General features: G+C 43.2%; 1 protein-coding gene across 2 annotated transcripts in view; it reads right to left on the reverse strand.

Moving 5' to 3' along the window:
- The window catches only part of LOC121293380 (adiponectin receptor protein 2-like), a 118,769-nt gene that overhangs the window by 79,797 nt on the left and 15,821 nt on the right, over positions 1-23,151 (reverse strand). Inside the window, exon 2 of one of the 2 annotated variants that reach the window (XM_041216410.1) lies at positions 21,716-21,900. In XM_041216410.1, coding sequence (XP_041072344.1) covers positions 21,716-21,805 — 90 coding nt within the window. In that variant the 5' untranslated portion in view covers positions 21,806-21,900. Of the gene's footprint in view, positions 1-21,715; positions 21,955-23,151 lie in introns of both variants that reach the window. The other variant, XM_041216409.1, reaches the window with a different exon arrangement.

Below are 23,151 nucleotides of genomic sequence, written 5' to 3' on the forward strand. Positions count from 1 at the left end.
AGGCCTATATAATATCTTGGCTTGAGCTGACAAGTAGCAAGGAACATTCATGCCACACAAGTGTCAGGCAATGACCATCTCCAGCAAGAGAGAATCCAACCATGGCTTCTTCATGCTCAATGGCATTACCATCACTGAATCCCCCACTATCAACATCCTGAGGGTTACCAATGACCAGAAACTGAACTGGATTAGCCATATAAATACTGAAGCTACAAGAGCAGGTCAGAGGCTAGAAATCATGCGACAGGTAACTCATCTCCTGATTCCCCAAAGCCTGTCCACCATCTACAAGGCACAAGTCAAGAGTGAGATGGAATACTCCCCACTTACCTGGATGAGTGCAGCTCCCACAACACTCAAGAAGCTTGACACCATCCAGGATAAAGCAGCCCACTAGATTGGTACCACATCCACAAACATTCACTCCCTCCGCCAACACACAGTAGCAGCAGTGTGTACCATCTATAAAGATGCACTGCAGAAATTCACCAAGGCCCCTTCAAAAGCACCTTCCAAACCCACGACTACTACCATCTCGAAGGACTAGGGCAGCAGATAGACGGGAACACCACCACCTGGAAGTTCCCCTCCAAGTCACTCACAATCCGACTTGGAAATATATCACTGTTCCTCCAGTGTCGCTGGGTCAAAATCCTGGAACTCCCTTCCTAACAGCACTGTAGCGGTACGAGAAGGCAGCTCACCACCATCTTCCCAAGGGTAACTAGGGATAGACAATAAATGCTGGCCCAGTCAGCAAAGCCCACATCCCGTGAATGAATTTATTAAAAAAAAAGCCTGCTCACTCTCATCAGATCATCCATTTGATCCTATAGTTCACCATATATATTCAGATGGGGTCCAATGCCAAATTTGGCCAAGGTTGTAGACCAGCAGGGAGAGCAATAACCTTGCTAACTTGTCACATATTAGGCACAAGGCAAATTTCTCCTTCTGGGTGTGTAAAGTTATAACTTTGAAGTTAAAATTTTAAACCAGTTGATGTCTAAGTGTACTGCACGAAAACAGAATGTTAATAACTTTTCTATATTCTTCATTGCGGACAGAATAAAAAAAGTATTAACATAAATTTAAACTGCTTTATCAAACTTCAAGGTTACAAACCCAGCGCATTCTACTGAGAAAATACTTGTTTTTCCAGCCAATCTAGAAATGACAATAAGACAGACCAAGAAGTCCATACAAGAGCGAAAGAACAACTTGCATTTATATAGTGGTTTTCATGACCACAGAACATCCCAAACTGCTTTACAACCAATGAGGTGCCTTTTGAAGTGTCATCACTTTCACAACGTAGCAAATATGCATGCGGCAAGCGCCCAAAAAACAGTAATATGATAATGGCCAGATAATCTGTTTTTTGTGAGGTTGATTGGAGGATAAATATTGTCTAGGACACCAGGGATAAGTCTCCTGCTCTTCAAAATAATGCATTAGGATCTTTTACATCCACCAGAACATGCAGATTGGGTCTTGGTTTTTCATCTCATCTGAAAAACAGCACCTCCAACGGTGCAGCAGTCCCTTAGTATTGCACTGGAGTATCACCATTGATTTTTGTACTCAAGCCCTGGAGTGGGACTTGAACCTCGCACCTTGCCAGAGGCAATAGTGCAACCAACTGAGCCATGGTTGACACTCAAGTATATAATATACCAGAGTCAAAGTTAGGCTTTTTTCATGGGCAGCAACAAATGTTTTAAAAAGTAACTGAGTCAAAAATTGTTTGATCCAATCAGACAGGAAATTCCCCACTAAACTACAACTCCTTAGTATCTTGTTGCCTTCCATCCCTTTGCCCAAGCAGCTTTTCTTCATGTGCAACCAGTTATGATTCCGGGCCAGAACCGCATCCCCTGACCCACCCCCCAGGTTTTTGGAACGATCCAATTAGGGGCCAATAGCTTATTGTTTAAAGTAGTCAATGTTCAAGATCCAAGGTACTTGCTAAGAGAATAAAGCCACAAGATTCCACAGTTTTTGTACAAATAAAATAAACTTCTTATACAAGGTCAGAAAAATAAAACAATTTATAATATCAAACATTTAGAGTTAATATGAGGTAAAAGTGAATTAACAAGCAAACTGTGGTTGAACACCCACACTACACATTAAAAAGCAAATGCGACCAAGGCAGATCCCAAATATTTCCCAGCAGCCCACCCAGACATCAGTAAACACAGAGTTTCAATGAGATTGGTTGACTCAGTCTCTCTCACAAGGGATTCCAGTCTTCATCTTCGTAGATCTAGCCTTAGAATTCTCTCCAAAGGTTGCTCTGACTCAGACTACCTCAATGAATGCACACTTTAGAGATTTCAATCTAGTCTCCCAAGACTCCGTTCCCCTGGATTTCCGAGTCTGTGCTTGAGCACCAACTCAAGCACAACTTCAGCTCTTTGGCCGCGCTGAGCAGAACATTACTGCACTAAAGGGTTATCTTTACATCAGTGGCCCGCAGCACAGAATCACCCACCTTGTGCTGCCCTCTCAGATCTCCAGAGTTTCTCCTGAGCCCTCACTACTTGAAGTCTGCCAACTGCAGCACTTTTAAAACATGGAGCCTTTTCCTTTGCTCCTCTCTTTCTTTCAAGGACCACTCCCTGTCCCCTGCCTGGGACTCCCTTTGGGACCTCTCCCTGTCTGGGACTCTTCTCCAATTATGGTACCTCACCTCATTTCTTTTTACGCAGGCATCCTTGACCCAAAGAACTACAAACACCAGGCTGAACATGCGCAGCCTGCTCCAGTCACGTGGCAACTCCTGGGGCCTGTCAGGACTCGTAATTCCCAACCTCCACCCTACAACGAGTAAGTTTGGATCTCATAACAAACCATCAATAGTGAGCACTCAGTTATTCCATTACAGTGATGGTATTACAGCTGAGACAAATCCTATACTCATCTGTTGTGCACTCATGCATTTCTAATTATGATCATTGACCAATTTTCCAGTCATTAGCCCAGCACATGAAGGTTAACTGTAACACCTCAACAATACATCTGAGAAAGATGCACAAATGAAGGGTAAACCTAGCACTTTTATTCCTCTGGATGCTCAACTACTCACTATTTTCAACAGTTCAGCCAATGTTTTGACCAGCTCAGCCATAATAGGAACAGAAATTGTTTTGTCGTATTATTTATGCCTGAAGTAATTTTAAAAGCACATACACCTTCAGAAAGTGCTATCTTCTGCAGTATCCTGGGCATGTGTACGTTTAGTTATCCAGTCAGTTTAAAACTATCCAAAACAGATAGTAGTAAAACAACTTTCTCTGACTTTGCTACTATTCAAGTCACAACTCCAACTGACTATGAAACAGCAGGGTATAATATTGAATACATTGCATTTGCACTGAACAAAATAGTTGTACTTAAAGCACTGTCACATCCTATCCTTCTAAATTAATGATATGAAAATTCCCTCCTCCCTGGACAAACAGCTTCTGCTTGTTCCTGCATGTTTTTACCTCAACAAGTAAACAGGTGGTCATAAACTTTCCCTAAAAAACATAATATTAGAGGTGGCCCCTTCTGTTCAACGATGTCACATTCAGCCCCAAGTCATTACTGCTGCCAACTCTAAAAATTAATCTTCAAAAGTATTTTAGTCTGCAATCTGTGTAAACAAAAGCGGAGTCCACAGAGCAGAATGTTTTTCCTCAAGATAGCTTAGATATTCAAGCATCCATCACTGAGTTCCAGCTTTAAATGATAGAAAGAAAAATACTGAATTTATAAAGTGTCTTTCAAGTCTTCGAGATGTTCAAAGTGCTTTACAATCAATAAATTATATTTAACTCTAGGCATAGACAACAGCTAGTTTATGTGCTACAGGATCCCAATGACAGGGTAGACAGGGCCTCAGTATCAGCATATATTGTGCTCTCAAGTGCCTGGACTAGGGTTTGAACCCGCGACCGTCTGACTCAAGTGATAAAGCTACTACTGGTGCTGAGTTAAAGTCCTGGGACTCCCTATCTAACAGTACTTTAGCAGAATACCTTCATCTCACAAACTACAGTGGTTCAAGGTGGCAGCTAACCATTATTTCTCAACTCAAGGAAAATTAGGGATGGACAATAAATGCCATACTAGCCAGTGGCCTCCACATCTCAAGAAGGAATGAATAAAAAAAAGATTGGGTTAGGAAAAGTGTGTATTCTAGATCCAAAAGACAGCACCTTTGACGGTACAGCACCTCCACAGTACTTCATGATAGATGAGACATAAACCAAGGATATCTGCCTGTGCCCTCACGTAGACACAAAGGATCCCACAGCACTTCCAAAGAAGAGCAAGGTAGTTCACCTAAACTATTTCATAAAAGAAAGAAAAGCTCAATAGAGCTTGGATTAGAAATTTATACAAGAAAATGAATCATCTTCTGAACATGACGCCATCATTGATGTAGTTGAGTATTACTATTCTCCAATGATACTTGCAAAATGAAATCCACATCATTGGTGCTTATCTGAACTAAGCTTGGATTGCATCACTATTTTTTTCAAACAAAATTCACTATGTATAAAGGTCATCACAGGCTTAATGATGCAACTCAGTAAACTATTGGGAAAGATCAACACACTGAAGTGGAAAATAGAAACTGTTGGTGCAAAGCAAACAAGTCACTGACAAATGGGACTGGAGCAGGGTCTGTCATTATCTGAAACATCATAGTTGGTAAAGATCCATTCCAAGCACATACTTGATCAATGAAATATGGCTGCAGTATACTGCTGGTACTATTTTGAGCCTGGTTAATGATTTGACAGCATAAAAAAGAGTAAATTATATTAAATATAAACTCAGTAACACATTTCACAATTTACTTTCTGAAGCTGCAATGCTTTATACATGCAATTTAATTTAAAGTCGATAAATAAACCTAGTTACCAAGCTGATATATAACATTTATAGCCCAATAGACTTGGAATATTTTAAAATTTTAAACCTGGATTCCCCTACAAGGTGCACACTTAAAAATGCTGTCTTTAACCACAACAATTATGTTTTATGTTCAGATGATGATTCATTTTCTTGTACAAATTTCTAATCCGAGCTCTACTGAGCTTTTTTATCTTTTATGCAATAGTTTAGGCGAACTACCTTACTCTTCTTTGGAAGTACAGTGGAATCTTTTGTGTCTACCTGAGGGCACAGGCAGAGCCTAGCTAACAACCGGAACCAGTAGATAGAATTAGGAACATTAGCGAAAAATAAAATTAGGATCAAGAAGAGAATGGGGGGGGGGGGGGGGGGGGGTGTGGAACCACAAATGTACAAAATAGTTCAAATGCTCAGCACTGTAATAAAACAGCTCCTGACACTTAGGGTAGTTGCAGCATTAGGACACATGCTGAAAACTCAAAAATGGACTATCCAGGAGTTCACAGAGTTGCAAGCACTAATGGCCAAGTCGCATCTGGCATGTTGATTGCATAAACCATCATAGCTTTAAATAGTACCATATTCTTTTAAACAAAAAAGATGCTGTGTTTCAATAAGCACCCTTCAGCAATTTAATCTGAGCTGATTAAGTAATTTCATTAAGTTCAATTCCCAATAAGATAGAGGTTTAGAATCACATGCAAGCTATTTCCCACATGTTTTAGTTCATTCTTGGGATGGAGGAAATCATTGGAAAAGTGGGTATTTATTGTCCAGTCCTAGTTGCCCTGAAAATTGCTTGATAGAACTGTGTAGCTTAACGGGTAATAAAGTATCAGATTGTTCAAGATTCAAGTCATGTATAAGGAAAACCAAGTAAGGAAGGCATGCTTCTCTCCCATGAAAGACATCAGCGAACCAGTGTGGTTTTAACAACAATTTGACAGCCTCATGGTCACTTTTACAAAGACCTTTTTTTTTCCAGACTTTTTTAAAAATTGAATTAAAACTGGGATTTCAACTTGTGCTCTTGAATATAGTCCAGGGGTTTGGATTACTAACCCAGTAACACTGGCACTATATTGCTGCACCCAGACCAAAGGTGGAAGCCATGGTATGAAACTGGGGGTAACCAAGAAAGCCACACTGGCAAACTGTTACAACAAAACATGAAGGGGACATTTCTAGACTGATAAAGTTAAATCTGCATAACATTCCTTGTCAGTTACCACAGTTCCCCGCATCCCACTGAACTATACAATATTTCCAAACCAAGAGGACAGTTCAGCAATATGCTCAATCTTGGGCAGTCCCCCTCATCAACCAGATGCCACCACTAATTTCCTTTGCAATGGGGAAAATTCTCTGTTCTCAGCCCCTAAGGTCCCAAGCATCACAGATGCCAGTCTTTCCTATACACAGTTACACTGCGCATCTGGCATTGTAGTACCTTAATGCTTTGCATAGTGTAGACACCAAACTTGCAGTATAATGCAAATGCTCAGAAAATAGCAGTTAGATATAAAAAGTCAGTCTTATTTATACTGCAGCTAGTGTGGAGTTCACTTTAAATAAAGTGTTCATGGAACATTCAAGCCTGGGCTGATAAGTGACAAATAACAGTTTGGAAATCCATCGATGAGTGTCCCTGTGGAGGTTGTAGCATTTATAGGTACAGCATGTTCCAATGCTGTTACATTGGTTTCTGCCTAGTAACAAGTATGGAACTTACCGGAATGTGTTGATAGCTAACCAGGTTATTTCATGGGTTGGTCAATTTTAGTCAGTTAGTCAGGAGCAGGTGAAAAAGGTAGCTAGCTCCATACAGCTGACGTGCTGTTAGCTCTGAGGAGCTGGGGGCCAAGTAAAGCTGTGTCTTAGCTCTGTGCAGTCGGGGCTCAGAAGAAGCCCATCAGGAATGGAAGGTCGTCGGCTCCATGTCGCTGAGGGGTCTAGAGTTCAGAGAAGCTCAGAGAGGCTCACGAGTGCATTTGCTCAGTGCAACTGGGAGGATCAGAGCTCGGAGAAACCCAGGAGCAGTGCTCTGTGCGGTGTTCTGCTAAAGAGCTGGAATTGTGCCAGTGACTAGATTCTGCAGCAAAGACTGGAAATCCCCAAAAAATGTGAGACAGAGATTTGAAGCGTGAACTCACAGTGAACAACTCTTCAGTCAATTTGAGGAAGTGGAGAGAATTGCAAGACAGGGTCTTCAAAGATGGAGATTGGAAACCCTTGTGAGAAAGATGAAGTTTCAGTGAGATTGGTTGACTATTGCCCAAGTGGGTTCCTGAGCAATCAAAGGACTCTTTCTTGGTTGCATCTGTCATTTACTCTGTAGCATGGTGTGCTTCCACCCTAGTTTGTCTGTTAATTCACGTGTAGCTCATGTAAAAACTTTGTATAGTAAAATTTATTGTGTTTGTTCAAATCCCGTGAAATCTTGTGCCTTTATTCCAATCTTGTGTCTTTAATCTCAACCTTTAACTACTTTAAACAAAATGTTACTGGTCCCTAACTGGACGTCTCTCCACATCCTGGGGTATGGACAAGGATCGTAACATAACATTTGCACCACATGAATAGGGTGGAGGTGGTGGCATAGTGGTAATGTCACTGGACAGGCTAATGGGGACATGGGTTCAAATCCCACCACAATAAATTCAATTAATAAATGTAGATTTAAAAGCTAGTCTCAGTAGTGACCGTGAAACAATTGGTGATTGCCTTTAGAACCCATCAGGTTCATTAATGTCCTTTAGGGAAGGAAATCTGCGGTCCTTACCTGGTCTGGTGTAAATGTGATTCCAGAATCACAGCAATGTGGTTGACTTTTAAATGCCCCTGAAATGGCCTAGCAAGCCACTCAGCTTTATGAAGTCTAAAAGGAATGAAATCTTTCGGACCCAGCATCGACCGAAGTACGGACCCGGCATCGACCGACACACTGGAAACGACAATGGCACACCCAGCCCTATCGGCTCTACAAAGTCCTCCTTACTAACATCTGGGAGCTTGTTCCAAAATTCAGAAAGCTGTTCCACAGACTAGTCAAGCAACAGCTTGACATAATTATACCTAACAGACAATGTCCCAGACACCATCATTACCGTCCCTGGGTATGTCCTGTCCCACTGACAGTACAGATCCACTAGAGGTGGGGGCATGGAGGTATACAGTTGGGAGGGAGTTGCCCTGGGAGTCCTCAACATCGGCTCTGTACCTCATGAAGTCTCATGGCATCAGGTCAAACATGGGCAAGGAAACCTCCTGCCGATTACCACCAACCACCCTACCCTCAGCTGATGAATCAACACTCCTCCATGTTGAACACAACTTGGAGGAAGCACTGAGAATGACAAGGGCACAGATTGAAGTTCCCCACTCAGAGTACAATATCCATCAACAAGAGTGGCTCAATTGCACCACTATTAACTGAACAGTTAGGGTCCTAAAGAACAGAACTGCAGCAACTGGTGAGGGAACCAAGGAGGAAAAACCAATGTGACCTCATCCTCACCAAGCTGCCTGTTGTAGATGCATCTGTCCACGACAGTATCAGTAGGAGTGACCACCTCACAGTCCTTGTGAAACAGAAGTCCTGACTTTACACTGAGGATGCCCTCTGTTGTGTTGTGCGGCACGACTACCATACTAAATGGGATAAATATTGAGCAGATCCAGCAACTCAAAACTGGGCATCCATGAGGCACTCTGGGCCATCAGCAGAATTATACAAAACCACAATCTATAACCTCATGGTCCAGCATATACCCCAGCATGTGACAAACAGATCTATGCGATCCCACAACCAACAGACCAGAGCTAAGCTCGGCAGTCCTGTTGTGAATGGGGTGGACAATTAAGTTACTAACAGGGGGAGGAGGTTTCACAAATATCCCCATCCTCTATGATGGGGGTAGCCTAGTGCGTCAGTGCAAAAGATAAGGCTAAAGCATTAGCAAGCATTCTCAGCTAGAAGCGCCGAGTGGATGATCCATCTCAGCCCCTAAGGTCCCAAGCATCACAGATGCCAGTCTTCAGACAATTTGATTCATATGTGATATCAAGAAATGGCTGAAGTCAGTGGATACTGCAAAGTTTATAGGCCCTGACAACATTCCAGCAATAGTGCTCCAGAACTAGTCATGCCCAAGCCAAGCTGTTCCAGTATAGCTACAATACTGGCATCTATTCAACAGTGCGTAAAATTGTTTAGGTATGTCCTGTCCACAAAAAGCAGGACAAATCCAAACCTCTAATTACTGCCCCATCAGTCTACTCTCGATCATCAACAAGTGATGAAAGGGCTGACGGCAAGTGCTGTCAAGCGGCACTTACTCAGCATAACCTGGTGAATGATGTTCAGTTTGGGATCCGCCAGGGCCACTCAGCTGCTGACCTCATTGCAGCCTTGGTCTAAACACAGACAAAAGAGCTGAACTCGAGAGTTGAGGTGAGAGCCACTGCCCTTGACATCAAGGCAACATTTGATCAAAACAGAAAATACTAGAAAAACTCAGCAGGTCTGGCAGCATCTATGGAGAGAGAAAAAGAGTTAAAGTTTCAAGTCCATTTCAAGACTTTTATTTCAAATTTCCAGCTTCTGCAGCATTTTGCTTTTATTTTAGCATTTGATCAGAGTATGGCATCAAGGCACCCTAGCTAAACTTGATTCAACGGGAATCGGAGAAATCTCTTTACTGGTTGGAGTCATACCTAGGAAAGGAAGATGGTTGTAGTTGTTGGAAGTCAATCAAATCAGTCCCAGTGTATCTCTGCAGGGGCTCCTCAGGGTAGTGTCCTAGGCTCAACCATCTTCAGCTACTTCATCATTGATCTTCCCTCCATCATAAAGGTCAGAAGTGGGGATGTTCACTGATTCAGCACCATTCACGACTCCTCAGGTACTGAAGCAGTCTGTGCCCACAAGCAGCAAGGCCTGGGCAACATTCAGGCTTGGACTGATCAGTGGCAAATAGTTGTGCCACACAAGTGCTAGGCAACGACCATTCGTTCTAAATTCCCCAGCCAGGGAAACAAGCATTCGGTATCTACCCTGTCAAGCACCTTCAGAGTCTTGTATGTTTCTATGAGATCACCTCACACTCCTCTAAACTCTACAGAATAGAGGCATAATTTACTCAGTCTCTCATCACAGGACAACACTCTCATTCCAGGAAGCAATCTAGTGAATCTTCACTGCACCCCCTGCAAGGCAAGTATATCTTTCCTTAAAAGATAGGAGACCAAAACTGGGAAAAGTACTTCGGGTGTAGCCTTGCCGAAGCCCTGTACAATTGTAGCAAGACTTCCTTATCTTATACTCCAAACCCTTGCCAATAAAGGCCAACATGCCATTTGCCTTGCTAATTGTTTTCTGCGCCTTTCTGCATACTAACTTTGTGCTCCTTTTATGAGTACACCCAAGTCTATCTGAACATAAGCATTTAAAATTTTCACACCTTTAAAAGCTACTTTGTTTTGCTGTTCTTACTACCAAAGTGCAGAACCTCACACTCCATGCATTGTATTCCATCCGACACCTGTTGCCCACTCACTTGTACTACCTATATCTTCTTTTCAGTCTCCTTGTCCTCACAGCTTACAATTCGACTTAGCTTTGTATCATCAGCAAATGTAGATATATAATCTTGGTCCTTTTGCCCAAATCATTAATTTAGACAGTAAACAGCACTGATCCTTGCAATACTCCACTAGTTACAGCTTGCCAACTTGAACATGCCCCATTCATCCCAACTCTCTGCCTCCTGTCCATTAACCAATCCTCCATCCATGCCAATATATTGCCCCCAACTCCATGAGCCCTTATATTACACATTAACTTTTTGTATGGCACCAGGTCAAATACCTTCTGGAAATCCAAATATACTACATCTACTAGTTCCCCTTTTTCTGCCTGACTTGTTACATCCTCAAAAAAATCTAATAAATTTGAAAAACACAATTTCCCTTTCATAGAAAATCATGATCAAACAGAGTCAATATGATTTTAAGTGCATTGTTAAGACACCTTTAATAGGTTCCAGCATTTTCCCAGCGGCTGTTGTCAGGCCAACTAGGCTGTAGTTCCCATTTCTCTCTCTCTCTCCTTTCTTGAACAGCGGTGTCACATTTGCTAACTTCAAATCAGCTGGGACCAATTTTAGAATCTAGGGAATTTTGAAAAATAATAAACAACACATCCAATATCTCTGAAGTTACCTCTAGGATGTAGATCATCTGGTCCTGGTTTTTTTTTCTGGTTTTTAGTCTCTCAAGTTTCTCCAATATTTTTTCCCCCTACCAATGTTAGTTATCTTAATTTCCTTCCTCTCATTATCCCCTTCACTACTCTCTATTTCCGGCATGTAAAATGTGTTCCTTCTACTGTGAAGGCAAACACAGTATTTATTCAACATCTCTACCATTTCCTCATTTCCATGATAATTTTTCCTGTTTCTGCCTCCAAGGGACCCCAACATTTATTTTAGCTATCTTTTTTATATATACTTGTTAAACTCTTAATCCATTTTTACATTACTAACTAGTGTACTCGCATTGGTTTTTTTCCCTTTTTATCAACCTTTTGGTCACCGTGTGTTGGTTTCTAAAATGCTTCCAAGCTTCAGGTTTACTATGGTTCTTCACAATATTATATACCACTTCTTTTAATCTAATATCATCCTTACCTTGTCTAGTAAGCCACGGATGGATCTTTGGTACTGACTTTTTGCTTTTTAATGGAATGTATTTTGCCGAACATTTTGAATTTTTTTTTAAATGTTTCCCATTGTTTGTTTACTATCATATCATTTAGTCTATTTATCCAATCAACCTTAGCCAACTCTTCCCTCATACTTTCCCCCAGGGTGCTTTTGACAACGAGATTACTAATTAAACCTGCCTGCCTCGTTGCACATTACTAAATCCAAAATAGTTTTATCTCTAGTTAATTACACACCTCTTGTTCCAGAAAACTGTTGCAAAAGCATTCCACAAACTCATCTTCCAGGCTACCTTTACCAATGTGATTTGTCCAGTCTACCTGAAGATTATAGTTCCCCACAATTACTACATTGCCTTCTTTACAAGTTACAGTTATTTCTTGCTCAATGCTCTGCTCAATGGTATAACTAATGTTGGAGTATGCATAAGCTACTCCCTCATGCAATTTTTGATCCATCTTATTCCTAATCTTCACCCATACTGATTCTACTTCCTGATCTCCTGACTCACGATCATTTCTTACTATTGTCCTCCTGTCATTCTTTGCTGTATGTCGTTGGTTCCTTTGTGGACCACAACTGGTTCTTCTCTCTGCCACTACATCTCTATTTCATAAATGAGTGAATGTAGGAACAGGAGTAAGCCATTCAGCCCATCAAGCCTGCTCCATCATTCAATATAATCATAGCTGATCATCCATTTCAATGCCTTTTTCTCATACTATCTCCATATCCCTTTACGTCATTGACAGATTTCTAAATTCCAATCTCTACTTTAAACATACTCAATGATTGAGCTTTCGCAGCCCTCTGGGGTGGAGAATTCCAAAGATTCACAACCCCGAGTAAAAAAACTTTCTCCTCATCTCGGTCCTAAGTGGCTTCCCCCTTATTTTGAAATTGTGTCCCCTGGTTCTTGGCTCCCCAACCTGGGGAAACAGCTTACCTGCATCTACCCAGTCTATACTTTCAAGTATTTCATAGGCTTCAATGGGAAGACTTTTCATTCTTCAAAACTCTTAAGAATGCAGGCCCAGTTTCCTCAATCTCTCTTCATAGACAGTCCTGACATCCTGAGAACAAGTGTGGTGAACCTTTGTTGCACTCCCTCTGTGGCAATAATATCCTTCCTAAGTTAAGGGGACCAAAACTGCACATAGTACTCCAGGGACGGTCTAACCAAGGTTCTATACAATTGAAGCAAGACTTCACTACTCCTGTACTCAAACCCTCTTGTGATAAAGGCCAACATACCATTAGCCTTCCTAATATTAGACCACAAATTTAGAATACAACCTACAACTTAAAAACAAAAACAGAAACAGAAATACCTGGAAAAGCTCAGCAGGTCTGGCAGCATCAGCAAAGAAGAGCACAGTTCTCATGACCCTTCAACAGAACTAAGTAAAAATAGGAAAGGGGTGAAATATAAGTTGTTTTTGGGGGGGGGGGGGGTTAGGACAAGCAGTCAGTAATAGGTGGAGATAACCAAAAGATGTCACAGACAAAAGAACAAAGAGGTGTTGAAGGTGGTGATATTATCTAAAAGAATGTGCTAATTAAGAGTAGCGAGCAGGACAGGCAAGGTACAGATAGCTCTAGTGGGGGTGGGGTGAAATAATAATAAAAGGGCATAAAAGGTATAGATAAACAATGGGTGGAAATACATTTAAAAATAATGGAAATAGGTGGGAAAAGAAAAATCCAAATAAATTATTGGAAAAAACAAAAAGGAGGGGGAAGAAACGGAAAGGGGGTGGGGATGGAGGAGGGAGTTCAAGATCTAAAATTGTTGAACTCAATATTCAGTCCGGAAGGCTGTAAAGTGCCTAGTCGGAAGATGAGGTGCTGTTCCTCCAGTTTGCATTGAGCTTCACTGGAACAATGCAGCAAGCCAAGGACAGACATGTGGGCATGACAGCAGGGTGGAGTGTTGAAATGGCAAGCGACAGGGAGGTCTGGGTAATGCTTGCGGACAGACCAAAGGTGTTTTGCAAAGCGGTCACCCAGTCTGCATTTGGTCTCTCCAATGTAGAGGAAACCGCATTGGGAGCAACGAATGCAGTAGACTAAGTTGAGGGAAGTGCAAGTGAAATGCTGCTTCACTTGAAAGGAATGTTTGGGCCCTTGGATGGTGAGGAGAGAGGAAGTAAAGGGGCAGATGTTGCATCTTCTGCGTTTGCATGGGAAGGTGCCGTGGGAGGGGGTAGAGGTGTAGGGGATGATGGAGGAGTGGACCAGGGTGTCACGGAGCGAACGATCCCTACGGAATGCTGCCGGGGGGGCTAAAGGGAAGATGTGTTTAGTGGTGGCATCATGTTGGAGTTGGCGGAAATGGCGGAGGATGATCCTTTGAATGCAGAGGCTAATGGGGTGATAAGTGAGGACAAGGGGGACCCTATCATGTTTCTGGGAGGGAGGAGAAGGCATGAGGGTGGATGCGCGGGAGATGGGCTGGACACAATTGACGGCCCTGTCAACTACCGTGGGTGGAAAACCTCGGTTAAGGAAGAAGGAGGACATGTCAGAGGAACTTTTTTTGAAAGTGGCATTATCAGAACAGATGCAACTCAAAACATCAACTGAGGACTCAAAACATCAACTGTGCTCTTCTCCGCCGATGCTGCCAGACCTGCTGAGTTTTTCCAGGTATTTCTGTTTCTGTTTTTGTTTTGGATTTCCAGCATTCACAGTTTTCTGCTTTTATCTCTACAACTTAAAAAGTTTGCTATCTTTCAACAGCTTCACATTGCAAATCAATTGCCCAAATCTTCAGAGCCGGGTCGGAATGACAAAAAAAACTACCCACTTACCTCCCTCTGATTTTTCTAGACAATCTTCTGTTGGAGGATCCTGCAAAACTCACTCAAGGCAGGATATCGCAGAAGGAGCAGTGGAGAGAATCTGTGCTAAAGCCACGCCCCCTTTTTATGCACTAGCTGCCATATTCTGATAAGAATCAGATGTCCAAAGCTTCTCAATGTGTTAAACGAGAGAATGAGTGAACGAGTGAATGTGTAGGCAGGTAGGGTGGGTAAGGAGGTAGGGTGGCAAGGTTGGGTCAGGTCGGGTAAGGGGAAAAAGTCGGGTGGCGGCAGGGTCAGGGGTGTCAGTTGTATACTTACCCAGGAGTTAGACTAGGATTTTTCCATCTAACATTTCCTGAGTAACTACCCAGGTAAGTAAGTAGGAACTGTCCAAGGTCTCCGACTCTTTCATAGGGGCTCAGGGAGCAGAGAGAAGTTCAAACTTCCCTGGCAATTCTCAGTCGTTGAATTAGGACATCAGAGGAGTCCCACAGTGCATCTTGGAGTACAGAGATTGATCCGGAGACCAGAAGATCTGGGCCAATATAACAAAACCTAGCTGTATGATGTATGATCACTTCTAACAGATAGGTTGACGACATTTGTCATTGCACATGTTTGTATAATAAAATGAAACAAAATTCAAGGAGTTTACGCTAACTGGGACAAGGCTTACAAATAGCAGCTCTGAACTCCCTTGGCAAAAGCCACACACACGCTTTGGCATATCAAAACATGAAGTAGTTCGGGAAAGGTGGAGCAACAGTACTGTCCTGCTGTAATATTTTGTCCCCCTTCTCAGTCACTTTTACGCAGTCATTCATTCATCCATACAAATATTGCACCGCACCTTGCAATATAAACTCTGTTTTAGTCCATATCAAGGAGCCACCAATCTAATCTTTGTCCTGTCTACATCATTGTAGACCAGGAAATGCAGCTCATCAGCATCACCAGTAAACCCGAACAGCACTACATAGCATCCATCTCAGCTGCACAAATAACAGAAAATTGTGGAGCTTGAGAAAGCAGTACTGCTTGAGAAGGATAAAGTGGTGCTGCGAGAAGAAGACTAAGGGGACCTGTTGGTCAAATACTACAAACAATGACCCATGTATTTTCAGAAATTCAGTGTCTGGACAAGTCACAGCAATGGGAACACAGCCTTATAAAATTCACTATATTGTATCTTTTAATTCATCAAGTTTTAAAGTGCACATTTGGTAATTATTTTCAAAGATTGCTATAGTTGCGAAATTTAAGCAAAAGTCAGACCCAAAATGAAACTCCAAGGATGAAAAAAAAACATGAAAATACAGTATGAATAATAATAATAATAATAATAATGAGTGATTAAGTCCCATAGTCTTGTCTTTAAATGCTCATATATTTTAAGGGAAGGCTGAGGAGTTCCATAGCTTTGTGGCCCTGAGAGCAAGAAAGCATCTTGGGAGCATCATGAGCCTAAATTTAACAAAGCATGAACACGGGGAAAAGGGAAAAAATCTATGATAACACACTGGAAGCTGAGGAACACAGGAGTACTAACCAGACATAATATTATCATTCTTTAGTTTTATCAACAAAGAAAGTTTTCAAATGAAAAGTAGAATGGAATCAAACACTTAAAACACTTATCAGATTATGATCTTATGTCCCCTGTGTTCAGAGCTATTAGAAAAGCCTCTCCAGATAAAGCAAAGGTATTCAAATCTTTGCCTTATTTATTGTGTTGTGAGTTGTTGAAGGAAGAAGTTAGTATCGTTCCTCTTTAGCCATTTTAACTTATTTTATGCACAGTCCATGCTATAATATTGCACTTTGGTTCTTAAGCTTTAAAAATGTAAACATGCACAGTAACTATTCAACTCAGCTACTTGCAAGAATATCACCACATTCCAGTTTTCAACCAATGCCCTTGAACATTCAATTCAGTCTCAATTGTGTCAAAGAAAGTCTGACTAAACAAGATGAACAGGCATTACAGAGAGTTATCTATGTATGTTATGCAAAACAACATTTTATATTTAGCTTCTTCAGGCATAAGACCAGAGTTCAAAACAGGAACGGAATTTATTTTTAAAAATCCAACACTAAAACGGTGATGAAAATGCAATAGCGAACAAATGAAGGCTCACCACACACAGGGAACATGTATCCCACCCAACCGCTGCTCCATTCCTTCTCATCACATGCCTTTCTTTCTTCTTCATACAGGCCAAGCTGGCGCACAACAGGCACAAGAGGAATGGCCAACATCATTGCCCTCTGAGTTTGAGGAGGCCATAGCCAAGCTGGCTGTGGAGAACAGAGATCACTCTTATGGGGAAGGGGAGATCAGCTTCTCCCACCAACCTAGTACAGATCACAGCTCCATCACTTCATCAAATCCTGACATTCACAGTGAGTCACATGCAGTCTTACCTAGCTCAAGCTCATTAACCAAAATTCTATTTTCTACTTTCTAGGCACTAGCAGATCGAGGTCCCTAAGCCAGTCCAGCATCAGTGTGAGCACCTGCTCTGCAAGAAATGACGCACCAAGGCTTAAAGGGGAAGAAAAATAATGAAAACAAAGGGCAGAATTTTACACCCTCATGGGCGGGCTCTTGCCCAAACTGATCAGGCGTAAGATTGCACCAGAAGACGTCGGGTGAGCATCCTGACATCATCCCACACGCTTGCAATCTTCAGCTCGGCAGGCAGGAGCACGCGGTAGTCGGAACCACCCCTGCCATCAATTAAGAGGCCACTTAAAGCCATTAAAGACCCAACTGAGCCTGATTTTACGTTGCCCTTGCAATTTCTTGCTCATCGCATGGACAAAACGGGTAAGCAGTTAGCCCACCTTTTGCAAAACCTCATCCAAGGGCGGGATAAAAAGGTTCAACAGAATTGCCAGTGTGAGTAGTGAGGAGGTCAGGGGATAGTTTGCTGCTGGTGGCATCATTCTTAGCATTTCTAGGCTTTTTTTTTAAGGACTCATTGGTGTCTCCAAGGCCCCCAGAGGATTTTGACTGTGTGGACCTGTGTATCAGACAGCCTTCGGTTAACCTGGTAATGGGTGCCGTGCTCTCCGCTGGTAGCACCTTCTCGGAGGAGAAAGAGAGGCGCAGGAGGGAGAGGAGATCACGTGTCCCAAAGCAGCTTCCAGGGGAGCAACCTATGGAAGGAGAAGCGCAGACACAAGGGGCACAGAGCCAGAAGGTAGTCCAAGGCAGAAGGGGCAGCAGAAGACTCCTCACTATGTCCCAGGTGCAATGCCAAAGGACGCTCCGCCTCTCCAGGGAGGCCGAGACCTCCATTTATCAGATAACTGTGCCCGAGATCACCTCCAACTGTGTGGGTGGAAAACCCATACCAGTGGTTCTGAAGGTCACAGCGACCCTCAACTTCTATGTCTCCAGCTTTTTCCAGGGATCAGTGGGGGATATTTGTGGAGTGTCCCAATCAGCTGTCTACAGTTGCATCAAGCTGGTGACAGAGTCTCTGTTCAGGCAGGTAATAACATGTATTCATTTCCATACAGACGAGGCCAGCCAGGCTGAGCGAGCCAGAGGCTTTGCAGTGATTGTTGGGTTCCCCTGCATCCAGGGTGCAATCGGCTGCACACATTTGGCCATCAAGGTGCCAGCGGGTCATCCATGTGCCTTCGTCAACAGGAAGGAATTGCATTCAATGAACGCCCAGATAGCGTGTGACCATAGGACGCAGATGCTGCAAGTCTGTGCACAGTACACTAGCAGCTCCCATGACATTTATATCCTCAGACACTCACAGGTGCCGACGCTATTCAATGCTCCAGCCCGACTGGATGGATGGCTGCTGGGTGACAAGTGCTATTTGTTGAAAAGGTGGCTTATGACACCTCTCCATTACCCAAGAACAGGGGCAGAGCAGCGTTATAATAGGATCATACCTCCACAAGGGCGGTGATAGAGAGGACCATAAGTCTTCTGAAGATGCACTTCCAATGCCTAGACCATTCAGGAGTCAGTGATAGTGATTGCATTCTGCGTTCTCCACCATCTGGCACTGGCAAGGGGGGAACCCATTGGAGGAAGAACATCTTGAGGCACCTCCACAGGCCATACAGGATGAATCCAGTAGTGAGTCAGAAGAGGAGCACGGTGAGGAGAACGCTCTGGCATTGAGGCAGGGACATCAGGGATGCCTTGATCCAACGCTCCTTCAGCTAGGCTACCGAAAATCTGCTTCCACCTCATGCCAGGGCTGTCGCCTCCAACCCGGATGTCTGAAATGACCCTTTCATTTGAACCAAAGTCCACTCAGTGCCTGTGCAATAAAGTTTAGAGCCACTCATGTCTAGCATTATATACTGGCATACCTGCACCAAAAACATACAAAGGTGAAGCATACTCAGACCATTAGAGCAAAAACAAAATTTATCTCATTTTGACAATCCAAAAAAATTAATATCATCTTCTCCGGTCTTAATTCCCAAACCAGAAAACAAAAACAAAACATTACATAACAGAAGATCATCTGTGACCAGTCCCTCTTGTGCTCATGATGCCTTAAACTTACATTTGTGAGTGCTACGTCTTGGTGTACCACACTACTCTCCTCATCAGCACTGGAGACAGCCTACTGAGTCTGGTGCCTTGTTGGCCTTGATGACCTTGGCGGTCGTCCTCTGGCTAGCGGAGCCTCTGTTGGCCCTGCCTATGAGGGAGCAGCCAGTGCCACAGCTGCCCCAGTAATCGTAGCCTCCTCAGATACCACGGTTACTGGCAGAAAGGCAGAGGAGCTGCTGCCATCTTCCAGAGTGCTCCAAGAAGAGCCCGCAGAGACGACAAGCAGCTTGTGCGCCAACATGAGGTTGCTGTGGACCTCCCTGCTCATCATTGATGAATGAGCACCCAGCTGGGATACTGGGTACCTCATCCATCTCCCACACTGGCACTGACTACCTGTGGTCAGTATGAGGGCTTGCAGGTCCAAGCACAGCCCTAGGAACCCCTGATTCTGTTCCTGGAGCTGCCCCTCCATGAGAGCCACCACTGTCTCAACGGAGTAGGCAGCGTGCTCAGCCATGAGGGTCAAAGCAATCCTCATGCTCTGCATGAACTCTCCACAACAGAGACCACGGCACGCATGTCCTCATGGCCAGATCCTCCACCAGATCCTCCTGCACATCCCGCTGGACATCCAGTATCTGCCACCTAATGGACGATTCCAGGGACTCAGCATCTGCCTTCAACTGAGCATAGTCCTAGTCTCCAGCAGTCCTCCGACTGCCGGCGGCCTGGCACTCTCTGCCTCCGCCTACTCCTCAAGCGAGCATGAAGTTCTCTCTTACTCCCCCCTAACTCCATTTCTTCTCTGCACTCCTTCCTCCCTCCCAGAAACCCTCCCCTCTTTGCACTCCTTCCTCCCTCTGAAATGCTGTGCTATACTACAACATTCTAGCTGAGGATCTATCTCCCACCGAGGTGCTGGTAAATGCACTGGTGCCTGGTTCAGAGGGCAGGTGTGACGCAGGAACATGTGAAGCCTGACTGTCCTCTGGCTTCAGGGATGGCTCTCTGGGGTCCTGCAATTGAGTACAGTCATTAGTTTAAGTCATCACACTGTCACCGTGCATGCCAGGCACCCTCATGAGACAATGGAGATCTGCATCATCATGCCACCATCTTTCATCGCCTCTCTCGCTCCAAGGTGCCCTGCTCAAATCTGGATAGGATTAGGGGTTTGGGCGGCCTCCACATGTCCACGACCTTTCAATGCTGTTATGGGTCATCTTCTACTGAAGGACAGAGGAGCATGGATCAGTCCACTCTCTATCTGCAGCACCACTGCAGCCTGGCCAACCCCACCTGAGGAACACCTCACAGGGCACATCTGAGTCGCGGCCCTCAAGCCACAAGGCACTCAGTCCAAGCAGCCAGGGCTCACCCACTTGGCCAGCTCCAGCATCACTGACATTTGGCACTCAGACTCTAACACCCTTGAGCAGACTCTAACACCCTTGAGCACCATGGCAGGGACAACCAGACCTTAACCCTTCGCTACACTGATCCTTATGAACATGGTACTCACCCTTCCCAAGCACAGCAGGTCATTAAACCTTGTGTGGCACTGCACCCATGTGCGCTACACAACGTCATAGCTGCTGACTTGCTGACTTTTGCTGCCTCCTCCTTCCATCTCCAGGGACAAGGGTATCCCTTCTGGTAGCCACCTCCTCCAGGAGGATCGCGAGGCACTCGCCCAGAAGCAGAGTTTTTTGGGGGGAGGGGTGTGTGGCGGCGGCGGCGCAAGTGCCCACCCAGCCTGCCTTCCCGTCTGGTGTCTCCAGCCGCACTTTATGCCATAACTTCAGTTTTCACAACACAGAAGATATGCCCGTCCCTGGCAGCCTTCAAGGAACTGACTGTGCCGTTTTTCAACCAGCCACCAGGTCGCCATTGGACCCAGTGGCCAACAGGCCCCCGCCCCTACCCGCCCCTTCCCGGCCATTGGGGAGACATGTTTCATGCTGGGGTGGGCCTTAGTTGGCCAGCCAGCGTGAAATCGCAGACAGCAGCTCGTTTCCCAACCGGTTGGGGGCCCAGCGATCGTGCGCGCTCACCAAGGGTAAAATTCAGGCCAAAATCTTGTGAAATAATTAATTCGGCAATTCCACGAAAAGCTTAAATATTCTCACCATAATAAATGTATAATATATACTTATTTATAAATTCACTTGTTTCTTTGTTAATGACAGTATTCCAAAAGTACAGCTCCACCCAAATTTCTCTTACAAAGTGGAATCATTTGTTTTCAGTGGACTACAATGTACTTGGTATGCAGTTAGTATAATTCCTTATTCAATTATAATATTCTAAATTATCTAATTTTACACTTGGGAACACATTAGAAACAAACCCCAATTTCATGTAAACAGATTTGTCTGTTGCTTTAAAATTTAATCGCTGAACAACTGATAAAGGATGCAACATTGAGTTAGTCAGCTCAGTATTTCCCAAATTCATAAGAACATTTCAATCATAAGATAAGAAAATTCTTGCTGAACTGCTCCAATATAAGCTATACTGATAAATAGTTCTCATAAATACCAATTACTTAACACAGGATAATGCAATTCCTAAACCTTTGGCCAACCAACAAGTAAGCTGCCATATAATGTTATATTTGAAATTCTCTATAATGTTTTTTTAATAGGTCAAACGTCATATAAAATGATACATATTACTAACAAAACACCAAGTTACAACATTACCAATTTATATTTTATACTTACATCGAGCAAGTCAGGTTCATGTTTCACAATTGGATTCACGTCATTTAACTCTGATGTTGGAGTGCTGCACTGTTTTTCTTGAGATGACATTGGGTTTCTTACTCCTTCCCTCCGATTCCTTAAGCTTGAGCTTAGGTTATCGTCTATGCGTGGGCCTTCCAGTTTGTTAACGGTGTCAAGTTGTTCTTTAAAAATAAATGGTGTATTTTTTGTTCAGAAATGCAGTTGAATTCAAAAACCTGTTTAAGAAGAGTAGATGATTAATTTTCTATTCTGCATTCTTATTACAAGCCAATACTGCACTGATATTGGGGCAATCTTTTTTGCTAATCATAGAAAAAATACTGAATTTAATATAAATGTCTCAGACATTATCCATCAGAGTGATGAAGGGATCCAAATTATTGAGTGAGTTTAATTCATTGCCTTATAACATGTTTCTATTCCCAAACCTCCACTCTCAAAGGCACCAATTTTTGCTACATTACTTCTCAATTGGTGTACTGGTACTTTGCCATTTTTTTTTTGAGTGTCAGCACATTAGTGCACCTTTGGACGGCATGGCAGATTCTTTAAGCACTTTCTAACAGGGATCCCTCGATAGAAATTGGTGGCAAGAACCCTGCTTATTTTCCTCCCACCTATCCTAGAGGCAGTTAAGCTAAATGTAGCATCCCATATGAGATCAGGTTTCTCACCCTAGACTGGGAATCAAACCTAGGATCTATAATCAACATGCCTTTCCATTACACTAGACCAAACGCAAACAGTTATTGAGGAACTAATCACAAAACACCAAATTCAATGTTTATGGAGATGCATTAGAAATCATAAACCAAGGTTGTCACACACTTAATCTCCCCAAAAGGCAACCACTACTTGGAGTTCCGTGATCACCCCTTGCCTCACTGCAGAGACATGCTGGGAATCTATCAAGAAAAACCTAATTTTCTTTTTTTCCCTCCCAAAGCTTAGGCTCCCCTCCTTGATGCAAGATCAAAGGAGCTTCCATGAAAACAAACTCCATCAGTCCTAGCTTTCAAACCATACAGCAATTCGTTACTGCTGTTTAAGCAAAGGACTGCCCCCAAGTGCTGCTAAACATTATTTCTTATCATAAATACTGCTAAATATCTGATATCTCCTTCCATGGAATTTATCTTGCATATCACCTTGCTGTGTACTCTCAACTTTAAAAAAGGGATAGGTTAAAAATGGAATACATAGATAACAGTATGAAACATAAAAACAAAAATGCATAAACGGTGTTTAAGAGTATAAGACTAGGAGGAACTCAAACCCCAAAATATCAATAAAAATACCAAAATATAAAAATGAAATTTGTCCGTAAATCAGTGACCCTATGTTACTCCCAGCATGGCACAACACCCCTACTCTTCTATAAGCAACAGGTCTTTTGCCTCACTGAACACTAT

The sequence above is a fragment of the Carcharodon carcharias genome, chromosome 21 (assembly GCF_017639515.1).
Source record: "Carcharodon carcharias isolate sCarCar2 chromosome 21, sCarCar2.pri, whole genome shotgun sequence".
NCBI lineage: Eukaryota > Metazoa > Chordata > Chondrichthyes > Lamniformes > Lamnidae > Carcharodon > Carcharodon carcharias.